The sequence below is a fragment of the Leishmania martiniquensis genome, chromosome 29 (assembly GCF_017916325.1).
Source record: "Leishmania martiniquensis isolate LSCM1 chromosome 29, whole genome shotgun sequence".
Taxonomy (NCBI): domain Eukaryota; phylum Euglenozoa; class Kinetoplastea; order Trypanosomatida; family Trypanosomatidae; genus Leishmania; species Leishmania martiniquensis.
In genome coordinates this window covers 503,929-523,120 of record NC_090164.1, presented here as the reverse complement: position 1 = coordinate 523,120, position 19,192 = coordinate 503,929, and the positions used below count along the sequence as shown (strand labels likewise).

The 19,192-nt window shown below is 60.0% G+C and overlaps 4 protein-coding genes across 4 annotated transcripts; all 4 read right to left on the bottom strand.

Moving 5' to 3' along the window:
* Positions 1-950: 950 nt before the first annotated feature.
* Positions 951-2,834, bottom strand: LSCM1_04427 (uncharacterized protein; the record flags this gene model as incomplete). Its single annotated transcript, XM_067321936.1, has 1 exon — positions 951-2,834. One exon carries the CDS (start codon positions 2,832-2,834, stop codon positions 951-953), a length of 1,884 nt encoding a protein of 627 aa, XP_067177031.1.
* Positions 2,835-5,004: 2,170 nt separating this feature from the next.
* LSCM1_04426 (uncharacterized protein) lies at positions 5,005-6,075 on the bottom strand (the record flags this gene model as incomplete). The annotated part of the gene is made up of 1 exon (XM_067321935.1): positions 5,005-6,075. One exon carries the CDS (start codon positions 6,073-6,075, stop codon positions 5,005-5,007), a length of 1,071 nt encoding a protein of 356 aa, XP_067177030.1.
* Positions 6,076-7,326: 1,251 nt separating this feature from the next.
* Positions 7,327-7,683, bottom strand: LSCM1_04425 (uncharacterized protein; the record flags this gene model as incomplete). The annotated part of the gene is made up of 1 exon (XM_067321934.1): positions 7,327-7,683. One exon carries the CDS (start codon positions 7,681-7,683, stop codon positions 7,327-7,329), a length of 357 nt encoding a protein of 118 aa, XP_067177029.1.
* A 741-nt stretch (positions 7,684-8,424) lies between these two features.
* LSCM1_04424 (uncharacterized protein) lies at positions 8,425-14,043 on the bottom strand (the record flags this gene model as incomplete). Its single annotated transcript, XM_067321933.1, has 1 exon — positions 8,425-14,043. One exon carries the CDS (start codon positions 14,041-14,043, stop codon positions 8,425-8,427), a length of 5,619 nt encoding a protein of 1,872 aa, XP_067177028.1.
* Positions 14,044-19,192: the final 5,149 nt, after the last annotated feature.

The window sequence follows — 19,192 nt, the reverse complement described above, 5'->3', positions numbered from 1 at the left end:
AGAAGAGCAGGTGCCCTCTCTGCTGCTCTGCATTCCACAAGGAGCCCTCCTCCTCCTCTCCCCCTCACATCCGAAGGGGAAAAAAGTGCGCGCGCGAGAGAGAGAAAGAGAGAGCAAGACACAGATGCTGCACCCCTTTGCCAGCCTCCCTCTCCCTCTCCCTCGTGAGCGAACCCTTCAAGGCTCCTGGCTACCCGACCACAACAAAGGAGCTCGAGAAAGGGGGAGAAAAATAGAAAAACTAAAAATGGAAGACCGCAATAACGAAGTTAAGGAAAGAAAAAAGAGTGAGACTGTGATATCAGCAGCAGTGGCAACCAAGGCAAGGAGGAGAGTCAGCGGAAGCGCCGAGCCATCCTCACAGCAGGAGGAGAGGAAGATGGCTCAGTTCTTTTTTGCTCAGTCAAGGCACACTGTGCAGCGCTCCCCTCCCCCCAAGGGCATAAAAGTGCAGGTCTACTTCCGGAAGGCAGTTTTTTTCTTTGTTGTTGCCGCTTCTGTTGCTCGTTTGCCCTTCGTTTCCGCTGCTTTCGACCCTTTTTTATCTCTGCTCTTTTTTTTCTTTTTCTGGGCGTCAGTAAGTGCAATCAGGAGGGGAAGGGAGAGAAACTGTGTCTGTGCCTGTGTCCTCCATGGGTAGAAGCTTTCGCTGCAAGCAAAGGCGCTGGCCAACACAGAAAAAAAAAACGCCAAGTGAGAGCGAAATTGGCGGGTGTAGAGAGGGGAGGGGAGGTCCTGAACAACGCACAGGGGAAGCTGGTGGCGAGCAGACGGCAGCGCGAAAGAGGAAAAAAAATTTGCATCGCCACTCGTTGTGCTGGCCGAATTTCTGCGTGGTGGGGGGAGGGAGGGGGGGAGTAGTGGCGCTGCCATGATGGGATGCGCTGTCCCTCTTTCTCGCATGCGTGGCGACAGCCTCTCCCCATCGCGCAGCTCTTTTCGCCATGCGGTCACTTCGAGGCTGTCGCGGAAGTCAGGCGCGTGGTGGGCACGCCCCCGAGCAGCGCGTAAAGGGTGTTACATGAAAGCAGCAGAGCTGCCTTCAAGTCCGCCACGTTCGTTGCCGGACTGTTCGTAAAGGCGGAGAGGGAAACGCGCACCTCCTGCTCATCAATCACGTACCCGAGGCCGTAGCCGTTGCTTTGCATGGGGCCTAAGGTGTAGTACCGGAGCCACGGCTGGCTAAACTCGCTGGTGCTCAGCACCGGCGTGCTTGTCTTTAGAAACAGGTCATCTTCAAAGAAGGCAAGCGCGGCCTTGTCGCCGTTGATCCGCGCAATGTGGCGTAGAGCCATAAGGTGGCGGCCGCACCCCTCGCCACGCGATGCGGCAGCGGCGAGGGCGACGTGTCGGTCGCTCGTGGCGCGGATGAGCTTTGCAATCTTTTCTTTGCCATTCGTGTCCAGCGCCGCCGCGACCTCGCCGTCTTGTTGATACTGTGCAAGGCTTTTGGCCAGCGTCCGCATCTCCTCCGACGCTGTATGCATCAGCTCCGTTGAGCCGTGAAAGAAGCTGGCGGTGCTGCACACTTCTGTTATGCTGCAGAGCTTGTTGCGCATCTTGTACACGGCCAACTGCAGGCACATCTGCAGAAAGGCATCCGCGTTCACCTTCAGCGCCGACAGCTGCGCCTTGCCATAGGGTATCTGAATGGAGTGCACCTCGGTCTCCGTCACAATCGCTAATGCCTCCTGACGTGCCGCACGAATGTGCGAGACGAAGGACTTGCCGTATGTCACGCTCAAGTGGCGCACGATACTGCTCACGGCAGAGCCGTCGATGGCCTCCGTCGACACCCCGCCAACACCCCTCTCCTTGAGGATAGAAAGTACGTCCCCTATCCACTTGGCCCAGTGCACACGGTCGCTCGCTGTTGTATCGCAGTTGAACGCCACCTGCCCGTCCTCAGAGACGATCATCTGATGTTTGTCGTACCAGCGGTTCTCCAGCTCCTCTTTGCTGCCGTGAAGGGCCGAGGCCTCCGCCAGACTCTCATCATTGCCCCATTTCATGCTGTCGAGGCAGACCACCAGGATGCTCTCCTGAAAGAGGCGCAGCACCTCGGCGTTCTCGGGGGTCCTAAGCAGCTCCTCATAGGCTTGGCCCCACACAGCGCGACTACCAGCTGTCAGCACTGACACGGGAGACGTATTGTCCTGGTCAGGGGTGATGGTGAGAATCAGCTCGAAGGCTTTTTGAATCAATTTTCGGTCGAGCACGCGCTGGTGCTCATCAAAGACACGGACCATGTAAGGATGGCCATCGTGTAGCACGATGATGTGGCTGAGCTTCTCTAGGGGTGTGGTGTGCAGCCTATCAGTCTCCTTGGAAGGAACGAGGCTGCGGCCGAACTCGGTAAGGAGCGGCGACACGTCGTACTGCGCGGCCGGGTCAGCTGAGACGGAGAGCCCGTTCGTCCGAACCTCCTGGATCCAGCACGCGATGCCGTAGGTGAGGGCTGAGGCTACTCCGGCCTGTGTTCTATCCCCCCCGATGACGTCCTGCTGCAGAACAAAGCCGGCGTTCATGTTGACCTCCTGTGGGGAGCGGCTGCTGAGGGCCAAGTGAGCCAAAATATCCTCCACGTACGAGAACGGCTCCTTGCCCGCCTCGGCAGCGGTCTTATCCGCGTCCACGAGATGCCGCTGCAGTACCGGGGCGGAGGAGTCGACAAAGGAGTCCAGTTTGGCTAGATGCGGCGCCGTCACCTCGGGTGACCAGAGCGCTCGCAAGACTGAGCGATACCCGTCCATGGTGGCTGCAAGCGGCGGGACTGGCAGGCGAGGCAGACGGAGTACGTTGCCCCGGAGCTCGGTGGTGCTGATACGCTTCATGATGACCGAGACCAAGAGAGGGGAAAGGGCTCTGTGAACCGCGATGAGCTATGAATGCAGAAGGAAATAGAGAGGGGAAAGAGACGGGCTGGCGACTGGCTTCGACGGAAACCACGTGCGACAACGACGGTGTGTGCTGCGGGGGCTTTGCCTCTCTGTGTAATGGCGAGAGACGGGAGCGGTAAATCCGCCAAAACGGCAAAAGCAATCGGAGTGTGAAGGGAGCCCTCACACACACCAGTGGGGATTTTTAAAAAAGTTTTCAGAGGTGAACGGCGCCAACTGTCGACCTCCTTGTTCTGATCACGATATCGCCGGTGTATCCTTGCCCAACAGCGGCAACGAAGAAAACCCCTAAAACACCACGGCCGCGCCGTTGCGATGCGGAGTGGTTTCGATGTTTGCTTCTTTTTCTACTGATCTTCTGCCTCGCCTACGCGCGCACCTTCCACAACCTCCTTACTCGTGCAACGACGAGAGAAAGAAAGAGAGGGAGGGAGAGTGGAATCTGTTGTGGTGGTGGCGCTCTTCTTCTCAGAGTGTGTGGGTGTGTGGGTGTGTGTTTTTGTTCGCTTCGTAGATTATATAGAGCTATATAGGTCTCTGACGCACGGTCGTGGATGTGAACAACAACAACAACTAGTAAAAGATGAAGCGACGAAAGAGGCACGACCGCGTGATACGCGTGTCTACGCGTATGTGATTAGTTTTTTTTTAATGGGCGTCGCGTTTGAGTAGGATGGCGATTGTGCTGGCAAACAGATGCATTCTGGTGCATGCCCCATCGCGATGCAACGTACAGTCGCACAGGCGCAAGCACAGACAGATAGAGAGAAGGAAGCAGAAGGGAAAAAAAGATGAGATTTGGTGCTGCCGCAGAGGTCGCTGCGGAGGGGACGTCACGGGGACACCAGCGGTAACTCTGAGTAGCCTCGCCTGTGCACGCCGCCGCATCGCGGATGCAGAGCCGTGAAGACGCAGCAGCTTCCACCCACCACACTCACTGCGCATCCTGGTGGGGAAGAAAAAAATGAGGCTTCAACCGGCGAGGGGTAGGGGGAGGGGAGAGCCACAGTAGCGGGCCGCTTGACCATCCCCCGTGTGGTAGCCAGTCACCACAAGAGAGAAAGGGCCACCCGCTCGCCATGGAAAGGCTACTGCTACTGACGCATCAGCGGCATCGTCGCGCTTCCCAGTGCCTGCATGCGTCATGTGAACTGTGCGCAAGCAGTTAAAAGGATGAATGAGGAAGCTGTTAGCAGTTTAGAGACGGCATACGCGTACAGCCGCCACTCTGCGTGCTTTCCCACCAACCAACCCCCCAACCACCCACACCGTCATCCCACCCCCTCTCTCGCCCTCTGCCGTCCAACGCGGAGAGGTACCCGGACCCGTGACTCGCCTGCTCCGCAGGCCTTCTGCGCTACGGCGAACGTGATGGAGCGCGCGAGTCAGACGCAGCGAGGCCCATCGCCGCACACATACACACGCACGCACGAGCGCAGAAACACCGTCGCGACTGTTTTTTTGGCTCGATTCGATGATTATGGCAATACGTGCGTGAGCGTTCGACGGGTTCCTTTTCGGGGGCGTTTCCTTTCATTTTTTTCTTTGTTGGTTAAGTAAGAGAGCCAACGCGACAGATAGCTGTGAGCATTCGGCAGCAGCCGCACCCTAATCCACCAAACAGATGTCGTCACAGACGCACACGCACACAAAGAGAAAGAGAGGAAGAAAGAACAGAAGCGTTCGCCCTCTCAGCTTCTCATCGCCAAGAGAAGGGCACTCACCCAGGCGCGAGCAGAACGAGCCCCACACGCACACACACAGAGAGAGATACTTACACTGCTGGTCTTACATCCCTGATCACCAAGTTCCTGGACCCTACGCGACGGTTATGCCAGTCGATTTGGGGAAGGGAGGGGGAGGGCGCAGCCGAGAGGTACCAGGAACACACAGCACGACTACCGCTTAGGATGAAAGCCCGCGTCGATGAGTGGTACACAGGGAACCGCAGAGTTGAAAAGAGAGAGGAGGGGAGGCGGTGGGTACAGCCACCGGCCGTACAACGAACACAAGCACCAGCACCCACACTGTGTGTGGGTGTACGCAAAGACAGGTTCGCAGCAGAAGAAAACGGAGCCGCTGCCGCCGCAGCAGAGTGGCACTACTACTGGCGCGGAGCCGCTTCCTCGGAATCTTCCTCCGCCTCCTCGACGGTCCAGCCGCGGATCACCTCGTCGTACGCGATTTCGCTATACTTGCTGAAGATGAGTGGATCGGTGGGGCTCAGGAAGTTGAAGTTACCCTTCGCGAACTCCTCATCAGGCATGCGATCGAAGAGGGCCGTATGGAAGCGGATGTAATGGACAAGGGTGTAGTAGGTGAACATTGGTACGTCCTCCGGACGCGGAAGCGGGCAGAACTTCATCAGGAACCCAATCAGCATCATGTCCGCCCCTGGTCCGTCGTGCAGCAGCGCCTCCTCAAAGTTGACAGCCGTCACGTAGTACATGTCGCGGATGTAGTACTTGATCTTGTTCAGCGGCGGGCGGCCCATGATGTCCTCAGATGTGGCCGCCCAACCATCAAACATGGTCATCAGCAGCTCCTCTAGCACCTCGCGGCGGCGGTTGAACTTCTCGATCGGGATGCTTGTCGCGCGGCGGCTGACGAGGTGGACATGTAGCACGTACAGCCAGTACGTCAGGTCCATCTCCGCGTACTCGAGGTCGAACAGATCCTTCCACTCGGGCAGCGAGATGTGGTGGCACAGGTGGCCAGAAATGAATTCGGATACAGCGCGTACCTGACCACCCATCGTCATCCACTGAGGCCGCTCGCCCTCGTAGATAGCCATCGATGACGGGTCTCGTACGTCGATACCCTTGTACCGCTCCGCGTTCTCTGCCACCAGCTTCGCTAGCAGCTCCTCCGCGGGCTGAATGTCGGTCGTGGCGCGCGGCGTCAGGAATTGATCCGGAACGGGCTTCAGGAACTTCTCCTCCGCCACATTCTTGAACTCGCTGCCTAGGCTGGCCCACGCAGCCCCTGCCATCCACGACGTCGACGCAGACGTGGCGATAGGGGAGCAGGTAGCGGCAGCATTGGTGGTACCCGATGATGATATAGAAGTAGAAGGGCGGCTCTCGTGGTTCGCATCCGCGCTCTCGGGCACCTCATGCCTGGCAGCTAGGATAGCTGTCTTCTCCACCAGGCGCCAAGCACTACGAAAAAACATAGCGGTCAGACGTCGCAGCTGCGGCAGCCACGATCGCTAGTCCACGTAGTCGTCGTGCGAATAGTTGCCAGAGGAGCTCTCTCTCTCTGAGACACACGCACACACAGACGCACGCACTTGGACTAGAATGAATTAGAGGCTAGTTAATAAAGTCGCGGCGGCCTGCAGTTTTGTTTGCTTGCGAGGTGTTTGCAGAGCGTTGCCAAGACCTCCACGACGTGTCTGTCGCGGCGGCACCAAACCTCGATGGAGAAAGGAATTCTGCACTTGAGAGGGCAGCTCTTCACGTAGACGGATGAGCACGGCGATGCCTTGCACAAACCTTTAGTCGATCTTACACTTACGGCGCTTAAGCTGGGTCTCTGTGAAGGTCGACCAGGTTTTCATTCAGCGTAGGTCAGCTTTTAAGTGATCGCCGCAGGCGCGTTCTAGTGGTACGGATGTGCGGTGGGAAAGGAGCGGGCGGGGGAGTGGGGTGGAGATGGGGTGGAGGGGGAGGAAGTGATCAGGTGCAGCGTGCCAGGACAAGAGAGAGTGTGAAGATGTTTTTGAGAAGATGCAATGCGCAGAGCGAGAGCGAGAGAGAGAGGAGCAGATGAGGGGTATTGCCGACGGGACGCGTGACCGCACAGGTCGGCCGGGTGCATATCTTTTTTTTGCCGAATGCCGACTCCGGCCGGCGACTCATGCCCGCGCGAGGTCACCCTTCTCTTACCGCCAGGTGGCGTGTTCCGCCGGACTCGGCTTCCTTTCGGAAAATGGGCACCAGAGGCGTTTGAGAGCGCCGTCCATAGAACACTGAGAGGGAGGGGGGAGGAGAGAGAAAGTACGCCCCAGCGCATGGGACGCAGAAGAAGCACGCCGCACATCTGCGCAGAGCCGCGGCAGCGTACCGTGACGTCGCCTTCTTTTACCCTGGAGCCTTCGACGGAGACGCGCACGTGCACCAGGGAGCCGGCCGTAAACGGACGGCAACGTCAAAGCTCAGAAGATGTCGTAGCGCAATAAAGCTCAGAGACCAGGAGGGGGGAGACAGAGGAAGGGAGGGAAGCGGGCCGGCAAGGGCGGGGGGAGACGGTAGCAACACCTGCAAAAAGTAGACGCGTCGCCCACACCTTATTCACTTCGTCGACTTGACTACTGCTGCGCTTTTCCCTTTCTACCAGCTCCCACCCCTCTTCCCCTCCTCCCCCTTCCTCGGGCATTCGCACGAAGCGGCAGAGACGCGACCGTTCGTCATTGCTACTCGAACTACTTGGATGCGGCCTTGGTAGCGTGAAGCTGAGAAATTTGGCCCATGATGTGCTCGAAGGTGTCCTCTACGTCCTCGTCCTCCCAGTCCTCCTCCCACGACTTGGCGACCTCCTCCTCGAACTGCCCGCTGATCTGCCGCATCGACAAGGTACGAACAGAGCCGGTACGCGATACGTTACCTGCGCCTCCCACCGTCTGTGTCGGCTCAAAGCTCGTAAACTCCGCAAACCTATCCTCTGACTCCTTGTACCACGACGACCACACGGTCTCGCTCGAAGGGATGGCGAGAAGCGCTTCCGTCGTCTGCAGAATAGACGGCTTCGTCTCCGCTGTGGTCGCTGCTATCGTTGTCATTGTAGCGCCGCCTTTTTGGCTTTGTTCTCTTCTTCGTTTGATTTGCGTCCCTGCTTTCCGCCGTCGCTGCTCGTGGTGTCGCTCTTTCAGCGCCAGCTCGTGCGATGTGTAGAGAGAGAAAGGGGGGAGGGCGAGAGCGGCTCGTAAACTTTGGAATCGCCCGTGCCGCACCGCCGTCCACAGCCAACCAGTGAGGCAGCAAAGAAAAGAAAAAGAGAGGAGATGGGGTGGATGATGCGCACAGGCACCGGGCAGGCCATGGGAGGGGCCGGAAGGCAACGGTAGTGACGGTGAGATAGGCATTCTGCACCGCTGCTGAGCACGGTGAAAGAAGACACCGGGAAATGCGGTCTGTCTTTCCCGTCGCTGCTGCCGTCTCGTACCGCCAAAGAAATTCTTCGGTGACTCACTCACGCCCAACCTTTCCGCTTGCATTGTGTTCGAAGTAAGACACCACCTCGCAGGGGGAGGGAGGGAGGGAGGGGGAGGTGGGGATGAAAGAAGCAGGCGCGGCGGCTCTGTGTGCAGCCGTGAAGGCCCGTGCCTTATCCGTTAAGGGGGTTCGAGTTAAAGGCGCCACGCGCTCGTGGCCCGCTGCAGCACGCTTGCCATGCGCACTGTGCGCGTGGCAAGCGTGCCCCTTCTACCTCAGCAACCATCCTGTACCCAAAGGAGAAAATCAAAGAAAAAGGCCGCGGGGGAGGAAGGGGAGGGGGCGCATCGTTTCTGTGCTGAACGGCTCTACGATTGCATCAAATGAACCGCCGCTGCCTTTTCCCTTGCAGCCTTCACCTTTTCGGGGTCCGCGGTCGAGTAGAAGTCAAGTCCGCGCGCCGGGCATGCAGTTCGAGAGGCAATCGCATTTAGCGAAGTCCCGTAGTTGCGCATGAGGTGATTGACGAGAGTCAAGCCCCGCCCCTTCGTCGGCGGAAAAAGCCTCTCGATCGCTGTCGGCTTCACGATGAAATTGCCGTGGCGATCCACGTCCACCTCGATGCCGACGTGGTAGCCGCCAAACATGGTCATGCTCACAACAACGTCGCTCTCATTCACAACGCGGAAGGAGCGCGGAACGGTCTTGTCGTAGATGCGCTGGAATGTTCGATTGCCCATGCGTGGCTGGCCGTATGTGTAGACGGTTACGTCTGCAATGGGGTAGTCCATGCGCTTCAGCATGTTGGTGATGCTATACGCGCAGAGGGATGCCAGGGCGCCGCCAAGGCTGTGGCCGGTGGTGAAGATGCGGAAGACGGTGTCGGGGTCGTCACAAAGGAGGCCACGCAGCCGCGACAGCACCGTCGGCTTCAGCGTCTTCCAGATGGCGAGAAACCCGGCGTGGCAGGTGGGCCGCCAGGGCGTCTTGCGCATGCAAGAGCGGATGCAGGAGGCACAGCCAAGGTATTGCGCCGTCGTCACGTCGTCATTGTCGTCGAGGTTGCTTGCAATCTCAGATGTCTCCTCGCCAGACGCATCAGCTGCCCCCCTGTAGGCCGCCGCCTCCATCTCACGCCACACGACTCGGTGGATGTTCATGTCGTGCTTGGCGTTGCTCATGTTCGCTGTTCCGCGAAAGCCGATGATCACGCGCGGCGCCTTGCCTTTGTGCTCCGGAGCGTCGGTGTCCATCTTTACCATGAGCACCTGAACCTCCTTCGCCTCCGCCACGAGCAGTCGCACAAAGCCGTACTGCTCGACGTTGATGGGCAACGCCGCGTGGTTGGGGACGGCGGTGGCGGCTTTCACCGGCGCGGGCGCATCCGGCTTCGGCCCCTCGGGGGGTGAGGCGAGATGGTTGGACGAGCCCTTGCCGGCGAGCGCGGGTGTGAGAATCCGCTGCGGTGCGGCCGCCCTCGTGTCGAACTCGCCCGATGTGCCGCGGCTGTGGCTGTCGCTGCGCCGGTCCACAATTACCACATTCGAATCACATCCCTGTTGCGTGGTGATCGGATGCACCATCCGTTCCGTGCCATCGCTGCCGGTAGCGGGCGCGACTGCTGCGGCCCCCTCGTCACTGTCGCGCGCTCCCACAGCGACACCCCGGCCCAGCTCACTCTCGATGACGTCCTCGGCGTCGGCGTCGCTGCTATCTTCCTCGGCTGGGCAGCAGCCGCAGATAACCTTCTTGATGCCATGGGCCACGGTGCGAGGAACGTTCTGCGGTGTCACCTTGATACCTGTTCCGATCGCCTGGTCACCCGTGCTCTCCTCCACCCCGTAGGCCTCCCAAGAGATGTTGAAGCAGTCGATGGCGGTCTCAAGGTTGAAAAACGGCAGATACTGAATGGACTGGAATGGGCGGTAGGCTGCGTTGAAGATGTGCGTCTCCAGCCGGTTCAGCCCGCGCACCGGCCGCTCCAACAGGTTCTGTTCCGCCGTCCCCATTAGCGCTCCAAGGCGCTCCCGCGCCAACGTGAGCGTGCGCCTCAAAAAATGAGCGCTCTCATGTGTACGGTCGCTTCTGCCATCGTCGTCGCTGTCGCTCGAGCTGTGAAAGGAGAGGTTAGAAGGCGCATCGTCGTCAAGACTCTCCGCGTGCGGACGACTGTCTGCGCCTCCGTGCACAGAGCACTGCCGCACGTCACCCTCGCCAGTGCGACTCGTTGGCGCCAAAGAGGGCAGATCTGCCCCCAACACGGATGCAAGGCGTGAGAGAGCAAGGGGGTCCTGCTGGTCGAGACATAGCGCTCCCTTGAGATGGCTGCTACCGATGACGCCGGCTCCACCTGCAGTCGGCGCGCGCAGCGGAAGCACCGGCCCCTGCAGATCGTCGCGTTGGCGCGCACAGCTACCACTGTGGGTCCTCGGGGCGAGTCCACCTTCGCTTCGTCGCCAAATCCCCCCTCCGTCTTCCTCCTCCGCATCAGTTGGCGGCAATACAACAGTGTCCGCCGAAGCCGCAGCTGCCGCCCACGGAGGCCTCAAGGCCGCTTCTACGGGTGACTCAGTGCAACCGCTCACGGTGACACCAGCTAAGGGGTCCTGGTAGCGTGACTGCTGCGCCAGTGGCAGCGCGTCATGCCCTGCAGGGGCCTTGCAGTTGGGCATCGCCGACTCAACATCGTCATTTCCCCGTGAGTTAATAGGAGCATCCCCATCCGAGTGGGAGCGTGAGTTGTGTTGGCACCGGCCAGCAAGCCCCAGCTGCGCCGGTGGCAGAGACATACGACCCTCGCGGCGGTGAGAACCGCTCCACGTGCACGCCACGGCGTTTGCCCCTAATGATCCCTGAAGCTGTGAGAGCCCGCTGGCCGTGACGCTCCCATCTTCGCCGTGACAGCCTTGCATAGGAGATGCACTCCGCAGCATCCGAGAGCGTCGTCGTGCGGGGCCCGCGATGGCGTACGTGTCTCTTGTAGACGGTCTGCCGCACGTCAGGTCAGAGTACAGTTTCGCAACGCCTCCCGCGCCACGGCCAGCCATATCGACGCCGTCCGCTAGAAAGTAGGTGCTGAAGCGATCCATATTCATCACATGCCGCGCCGCCACGTCGACTGGCGCCAAGCGATTCGAGCCCACGGCACAACGACTGCGGCAGAAGTCACTGCCCCGCGCTTCAAAGGTGGTAGCCGTAGCAGCAGCTTCACTGTCGATGTCGAAGCCGCCCCCTCTCATCCGCTCTCCAGCCTGGTGGCTTTCTCCGCGCACTGTCGGCACCCCTGACTGATCATCGCGGCGCGCGGGACTGGCGGCACCACGGTCATTGTCCCGCACAGCTGGCGACTCGCTGCGTTGAATGCGGCCGCCGCAGCCGACGGCAACGGCATCTGTGTCTGATGCGCTCACCTGGACACCTGCCTGCAGTGGCTCCTCTCCATCTGTACAACCGAGCGCACTAGCGCCGTTGACGCGCTGTTGCAAGCTCGTCATAGAGCGGCCCTCATCTCGCAGGTCACGCATGGAGGACGGCCAGTCGGGCCGCATGGTGTTCTGCGCGCGTTCCGATGACGCGGCGAAGGCGACAGAGCCCGCTGAGCTGAGATCAAGGCCCGACAGCGCCCCACTCACGCTCTTCAGGCGCTTCTGCCTCGCCATGAACTGGCGCCGTCGAAACTCAAACTGAAGGCGGTAAAACCGCGTCTCCTCCTGCTCTGTGGCGAAGATGTACTGACTGCCGCCGTGCCGCGCCAGCCAGCGATACCACGTGTCAGGCCACACCATGTGCTTCCAGCGCGGGTCCTGTGGGTGCACTGGCACACTCTCGTCTCGGTTCTGCGAGGTGTAGACAAGCGTCATGATGTTCACAAAGAAGCTCGTCATCATCAGCATTGGGAGTTGCAGGAAGGGCTGCTGCGAGGCCAGAGCCGGGTGGCCGCGGTTGTACAGCAAAAAGAAGACGAGGCAGTGAGCCACGCAGTACGCAATGGCAGACAAGAAGATCATCAAGAACACGCGGCAGGCAAGCTGCTGGGGACGGCTTTCCAGGTATGGCTTGCTCCCGAGGTAGTTGCGCAGGTAAAGTAGCAGCGACAGGCAGACGAGACCGCCCGCAAGGTGGACTATCATGACGAGCACGTAGAGCCGCCGGTATCCGCTTTCGTTGTTGGACCCCGAGTACCACGCGTTCCTCTCCACGCACGCGTCAATCGTATCGAGCACAAATACGCTGAGCATGTAGACAGCTATAAGTATCTTGGTCCACATGGGCGGGTCATAGACGTTGCGGCTTCGCACGAGGAAGGCCTTGAGCTTGGCGAAGACACCGTCGTCTGGCTTTGCCACGGCGGGGCGGGCCCACGCCATGGAGGCCGTTATAACGGACAGCATGTACGCAGTCAGTACCGCCATGAAGTAGGTAGGAATGCGGTACTCCATGAAGGCGAGCATGGAGGACAAGGGCCAGATCGTGATGTTCAGCGCGAACAGCGGGTTCATGTACCAAAGCAGCGCCACCTGCAGGAGAATCGTCCAGCCCTGTTCGTACAAGATGCTCGTGTACTTGCAGTACGCGATGAAGCGTAGCGTGTGGATCAGCGACAAGAACATCAGCACGTAGCGCCAAACAAGCGTGGCACATGTGTAGGCATGGCGTTGGTAGGCAATTCCAACAGAGCTACCGGCCGCCCCAGCAGCCAGCGATTCCGGTACCAAGGTTAGCGTAAAGCTGAACTCGCCCGAGAACCTCGGCGTATTACCAAGCAAGAGCTCCGGCACCCTAGCCACATCGCAACGCCTCTTCGTCGTGTCACAGCGCACCGAGAGAGGATACTCCGAAACCCAATCAACTCCGGCGCCCGAGATGCGAGTCTCGGCAACGAGACGATATTGCTGGACGCCGCTTCTCTGGCCCGATGGTGTAGATAGACTAAAAGCCAAGCGCCGGTAGCGCGCCATATTGCTCTGCAGGGGGGTCAAGTCCGCGCCGCCCCACCTAAGCGACACCGTCTTCGGGGCCTCGAGGGTACCGTTGGCTGCGGCAGTCGGTAGAAAAGTCACGCAAGGGCTCGTCCACTCGTGCATGTACCGAATATCGACACCGTGCGTGGCGCCGCAGATGTTCACCATTGACCACTGCACCTTTGGAATTACCTCCACCACGAGAGCCGCGATGAGGCACGCGTACCACAGCACGAGAGTGAGCCGCATGGCTAAAGCAGAGATGGACTCTACCTGTAGCTCGACAGGCTCACAAAACCGCAGCTTCCCCACCTGCCTGCCCTTTCGACGGCCATCACGGAAGTCTGGAGAAGCAGCCCTTGCGGTTGGCGATGGTGCTGTTGGGCTGTACGTTGGTGAGCCAGCCTGCCTAGGGCGAGTACCCAAGGGGTGACTGGAGAGCCGAGCGCCGGACAGTGGAGGAGGGAGGGCGTCGAATGGCACACTCGCGGGGGAAGGCTTGCGGATATCGGTACAGTTGAAGAGCGCCGGGGCGGGCGCACCCACGCGTCTTTCCCCAGGAGACACACCCGCGGCGCTGCCACCGCAGCCAGGGTCCGTTGCGTACGCGGCGAGGAGGCTCTTGTGCTCCTTTATGTTGATCCATCCTTCACCAAAGCTGTTGTCCTTGACAAGGAAAAGCTGACGGTGCGGCGGGGTCGGTATGACGCGGCGGCGAGGCACCGCTGCCTGTCTGTCCTCCCCTTCCGCCTCCCGCATCTGGCGCTCGCGAGACCTTTTCCTGGGCTGGCGCTCCTTTCGTGACGGGTGGCTGCTGAGCTCCGTGGTGGGCGAGTCCACCCTCTCCCCTTCCTTCTGCGCGGGTCCTCTATTGGAGGTCGGCGCGGAGGGCATCGACTCCCGTTGCTGCTGTGGCGCGGACTCGCACACAGATCGCTTTCCGCCGCCAAAGGCCCCGGCGGCCCTGTCGGTTAAGGGGGGGCCCTTTGCTTTCCTGCAATCGAGAACTTCACGGCGGATAAACATGCGGATTCACTGCCAGCGCTCAGGCACGGGGAGGGCTTATCAAGTCCGTCTATCTTCTCGCTCCGGAGTGCAAGTGGGCGAGAAGGTAGTGGCCGCGGCGCGTGAAACGGCTAAAAGGGTTGCCCGCACGAAGCCAGAGTTGGACTCTTTCACGGAAGTCGCCTCACCCTTCAATACGCATGCTCGTGAGCGTCACGAGAAAGGGCGCCGAGGTGGGCCGGAAAGAAGGAAAAGGCGTTCGACGGAGTGGTGTCACGATGCGTCGCTGATGTACCGAGAAGGCTTGAAAGAAGGGGGGCGGGCGGGCTGGTGTCGACAGCAGAATGCCTCCATAGTGGCACGGTGCAGCTCTGTCGCTGCCCGCGTCCGGCTCTCACTGGATGGGCTCCCCCCTCCTGTGCGACTCTATAGGAAACGGTAGGAGGGTGGGAAGGAGAGAAACACAGAGGAGATGCGAGTGAGCAGCCACAGCAGCGCAACGCGAAGAATGACGATGAGTGAGTAGAAAAGGAAAGGACAAGTACAAAAAAGAATAGCGGCACAAGGCTAAGAGAGCGGGGAGAACACGGGGGAAAGACTGGGGACGGCGGCAGCCACCAGACACACAATCACCCCGCCCGCGCCTCTGCTGTCAAAGCCACCAACAGACGCGCGCCGTCGCACTCCTCTCCAGCGCCTATCGAAACACGGAGGGGAGGGTGAGCTAGCGGCGCGGAGATCGCGTAAGGAGGATGAATAGCTTAGTTGCGGTGACGAAAGAAACGAAGTAAAAAAGCCCGCAAGGTGAGAGAGCTGCGGTCAGTAACGCACGAAGCTGAGATGAAGGAGAGGAGGAGAAAGAAAAGTTGCCAGCAGGACGGTCGACGACGAAGGGGAGAAGGCGCGGTCACCGCCCAGCGCGCAAGCCAATGAGGCGCACGAGCAGAGCAGCCGACATCAACGACAGAAAAATCTTCTTTTTAGCACCTTCTTCCTCGTTTACCATCACCCCGTGACCAATGCGCGCTAACTTCGATACGCGCATTCAACCAGAGCGCGCCCGCCTCCGCCGTCCAGGGCGCGCCCCCTTCTCCTGCCGCTGAATCGGCCCATGCGGCCCAACGGCTCCTCCACCGCCCCCTCCCACACCTTTCCGCGGACGCCTGCTGCCCGACCAGCGCAAAACGGGCCTCGGTCGGGCTGCACGCCCTCACCCACGCGGGCAGCGGGCACGCTCAAGCACAAAGGCGGCGGCCCAGGCGCACGCCCGAGGGCCGCCAGGGCGGATGCCGACCAGCGCCAGGCCAGGGCACGCCGACAGCCCCCGTGCCATGCCGTGCCTCGCCCCCAGCCGCGCACAGCCGCTGCATCCCCTAATGCGCTCTGGAGACGCCACACATCCGAGCCTGGACGGCTCGCCGCCGCGATTCTGGGGAGGGGGAGGGGACTCGCCGTGTCGCCGCACCTGGTCGGACGCCGGGGATGCCGCACACGTCGGCGCGCACGCACGTCGGCGTTGCCTGGTGCAGGCTTCCTCGCGCCCTGTTCGCCAATCGCCCCTGCCCCTCTCGGCCGCGGGGGCCCTGTTTGGGTGCGATACACCGTGCCGGCGACGCTCGCACACCCCGCTCTTGGCGCCTGCGTCACGACGGCGACGTGGGCTGGGGAGCGAGTCCTGGGTGCCTTGCCCGCAAGCGCCGCGACAGAGCGGCAGCGGCACACACGACGGGGGAGGGGGGTGCGGTGCCGGTCAGATGCGCGTGCTCGCATTACCGCGTGCAAGATCAATACCGGAGATGGGGGGTAGCGTCGGACGCTGCGCCGGGATGGACGCCCCTCATAGCCAATAGCAGCAGGCCCAGATGGTGGTGGTGGTGTGTATGTGTGTGTGTGGGGGGGGTACCACAATGCCAGTAGGGCTGCAGGCAAAACGCGTCACCTGCCATCCGCGCTGCAGCTGATGATACCCCATCACTGCAGCGACCTGGAGTACGGTGCAGGCGCCTGTGCCCAGCTGGACGACGCCCGCTCTCTGCCTTCGCGTGAGCACAGCATTCGTGCATGTTGGTGTGAGGCGGTTGCCTCCGCGTGTCGCGCCGTGTTGCGCGGCTTCGACGGATGCCAGCCTGGCGCTCGAGAGGAGCGGCCGAGTGCGTCACCTGTGCAGTTGGCGCCAGTTTCTCTGTTCATGCCGAGTCCCCAAGCTTTCCATCTGGGCCGCTCTCTTCCTATTGGCACTCGCCACAGACACGCTGAAAGGAGACCGCACGGAACGGAACAGTGACGCCAGCTTTCGTATCCGAGGCGCCGCTGTACACCTTTTCCCCTTTGGAGGGCACCAACTGAACACCATCGGGAGGGAGGAGAAAGAGCCCCTCCCAAAAGCCCCTGATGACTTGCCTCTAGGCTAGTGTTCGAGCTGTCCTCGCAGCAAGCCAAGTCCTGCTTGCCTCGCTTCATACTCGGAGCGATAGCTCCGCCAGTTAAGAGGAAAGGTCGTGCATACAAGGGAGAAAAGAAGCGACAAGGTGAGCGGAGGCGTAAGCGCAAGCGGCAGTCCAAGGAAGAGCGTACGTGCCGAGCGACTCTTGAGGTCACCTGCGCAGATGCTGCTTTCCATGTTTGTGAGCCCGTTTCTTGAGTGGTTCTATCCGATAACCTCACGAGATTGCTCGCTTGCGGATAGGGGTGTGTGCAGTACGCACAAAGAAACGTCAAGTGATGCCGTTCGTTCTCCCAGCAGTGCTGCACTGTTCCGCCGTCTAGTGCTGATACAAAATCGCCCCCTCTTTTTTTCTTTTCTTGGTTGCTCGCTCAGCTTAGTCGCAGAGCACGCACCCCTCCGTGGGAGTGTGTGCGCATGGATGCATCAGTGCCATCGCCGTACCTATCTGTGCCAGAGTGTGTAGGTTCCTTGCGAAAACGCGGTGGGGCTGTCAGGTCGGAGGAAGTGTATTCGGTTGTACGGGGGGAGATCGGCACGCGCGTGCGCTCCTCCCCACCCCCCCCTCGCAGCTGACGTCAGTGCTCCGCCGCTGATTCACTGAGTCATAGCGAAAGAAATACCTAAGCGCATGAAGGGGGAAAAAAACAGAGCAGCGTCAGGTAAGGAGGTGAGTTGATGTGGGGGAGAGAGAGGCGTCTTAAGCAAACGTTCGGTATGAAGTCCTTGTCGATCGAACCCCTGCGTCATGGAAGCACCCTGTGGTGAGCGCGTGACGACGTTGGCGGTGGATCAGCTCCATCTGCAGCTGCAGCGGTCTACTCTGTTGGTCGCCACATTCCACTGCAACGCGCCTACGCGCGTTGATTAAAAGGGAACGGACTCGTTTCCGCTTTTTTTCTCGCTTTCTGAATTCTCTATTTTGTAGATTCACACCTTTGCGTGTGTGCGTGCCCATCGTCGTCGTCACGCTCCAGCGCGCCATTCGTGCCGTTTTCTTCTTTTTCTCCTTGTGCGTGGTTGCTGTGAACCGTGTTATCCTCGTCGCAGGCAAAGAGGTGTCTCCCCAGAGAGGAAGGGGACATCCATCGATGGAGATGGGAGGGAGACGGACAGAGTAATACGGTCGGCCTCCTCAGCCAATGAATAAATAAAATGGATATCAGCGGCATAGCGGTTGAAGAACCCAATCCAAATAATACCGGTAAAAAACGCTCTGTGAAGCAAATGTGCCACGCACACACACACACACACAGACACGGTGACACAAAAAGTGATGGCCCGTGTTGAAAGGGGAGAGAGCGTTGGGAGGGGGGAGGGAAGCGCCAACGAGGAGTGAAAACAGAAGAAAACGGGGCAGACGAGGTCAGAGAAAACGCGTATGGCAGCCATACAGCGCCTTCGCTTCATCGAAGCCAACCCACATTGAAATACCAGCCGTAGTCAAACATTTTTTTCTTGTGTTTCCCACGTAGCCGGCTCTAGCCTCCCCTTATCCACCACTTCAGCTGCGCAGGGCCCCACCCGCCTCGCAGGTCACCAAGTCACGCACCCCTCGGAATGGATCAGGCCTACCGCCCACCTACCTACCCCGCGACAGCAGACAGTGAGGGCCGGATGAGATGTATTCGAGCAAGGCTAAGGCTCTGCCCATCATGCAGATGGTGCAACCGCCTTCACTGCCGCATGTCGCTCCGGCTCAGCACCGTCCATGGCACGACCGCAGGCATGCGTAGCGATGCATCACTCCGACGCTCCCTACGCCGTGGACACTGGACCCCGTGTCCCTCACCAGCAGCGTGTCGGTATTAGCAGGGCATGACGGGAGAGAGGGAGGGGAGGGGGGAGGGGGGCTGACTGACGGGCTTGCCCCGCATACAGAGTGCGACATCGGAGCCTGAGGGACGCCCACACGCGCTGAGGGGAGTGCCTTTACCCCTTCCCCACGAATACGGTACGAAAGAAAGAGGGCGCAAAGCGGGGGGGGTTGTGGTGCGGAAGCGCCGCTGCAGTACATGACCGTGTGCAGCTCGTCAGCAGCTGCACGACCGATCGACGTGAAAAAGGCTACCGCACGTGTGAGGAGCAGCGGAGAAGAGGGGAGCACAACACCAACAAGAAAAGGGAAAAGGAAAGCACACGCATACACGCACACATACAGATGTACGGAAAGGTACGCATCCGCGAGAGAAGCAGTGAAGCATCCACAGAGACGCATACGCAGGACAACAGCTTTCGCCGCTTCACTGCAGCCACTCTTTCTCGATCTTCAATATCTGTGAGCTTTGCCTGCAGCGCGAAATACGTGGCGTTGCTGAGCATGCAACTACACAAAACGACCAGGCAACCGAATGTTCGAGCTGCTACGTGAACACACACACACATACATACAGCTGATGAAAATGCGAGGGGAAGCAAAAAAGGATGCAAGCTGTCTTGTCGCTGGAGAAGCGCCCCGAGGTGAGGCGAGCGGTGATCCGTGATCGCTTTTCTGAAGTTTCCATGTATGTATGTGTACGTGCGTGCATGCTTTCCATTTCGCATATCGGGTTGGTTGTCTCTGCAGCCGTGCGCCGCACCCCCAAGTCCACCTCCGCCTCTCCTCGTCTACGGTATCTTCCCCAACCCACACACTGACGGGGGCGATAAATCACCGGCACACTCTCCACCACGGAAGGCTTCCGTGGTGGATGCATCGACGCGTAACACACAAAAAAGGGGGAGAGA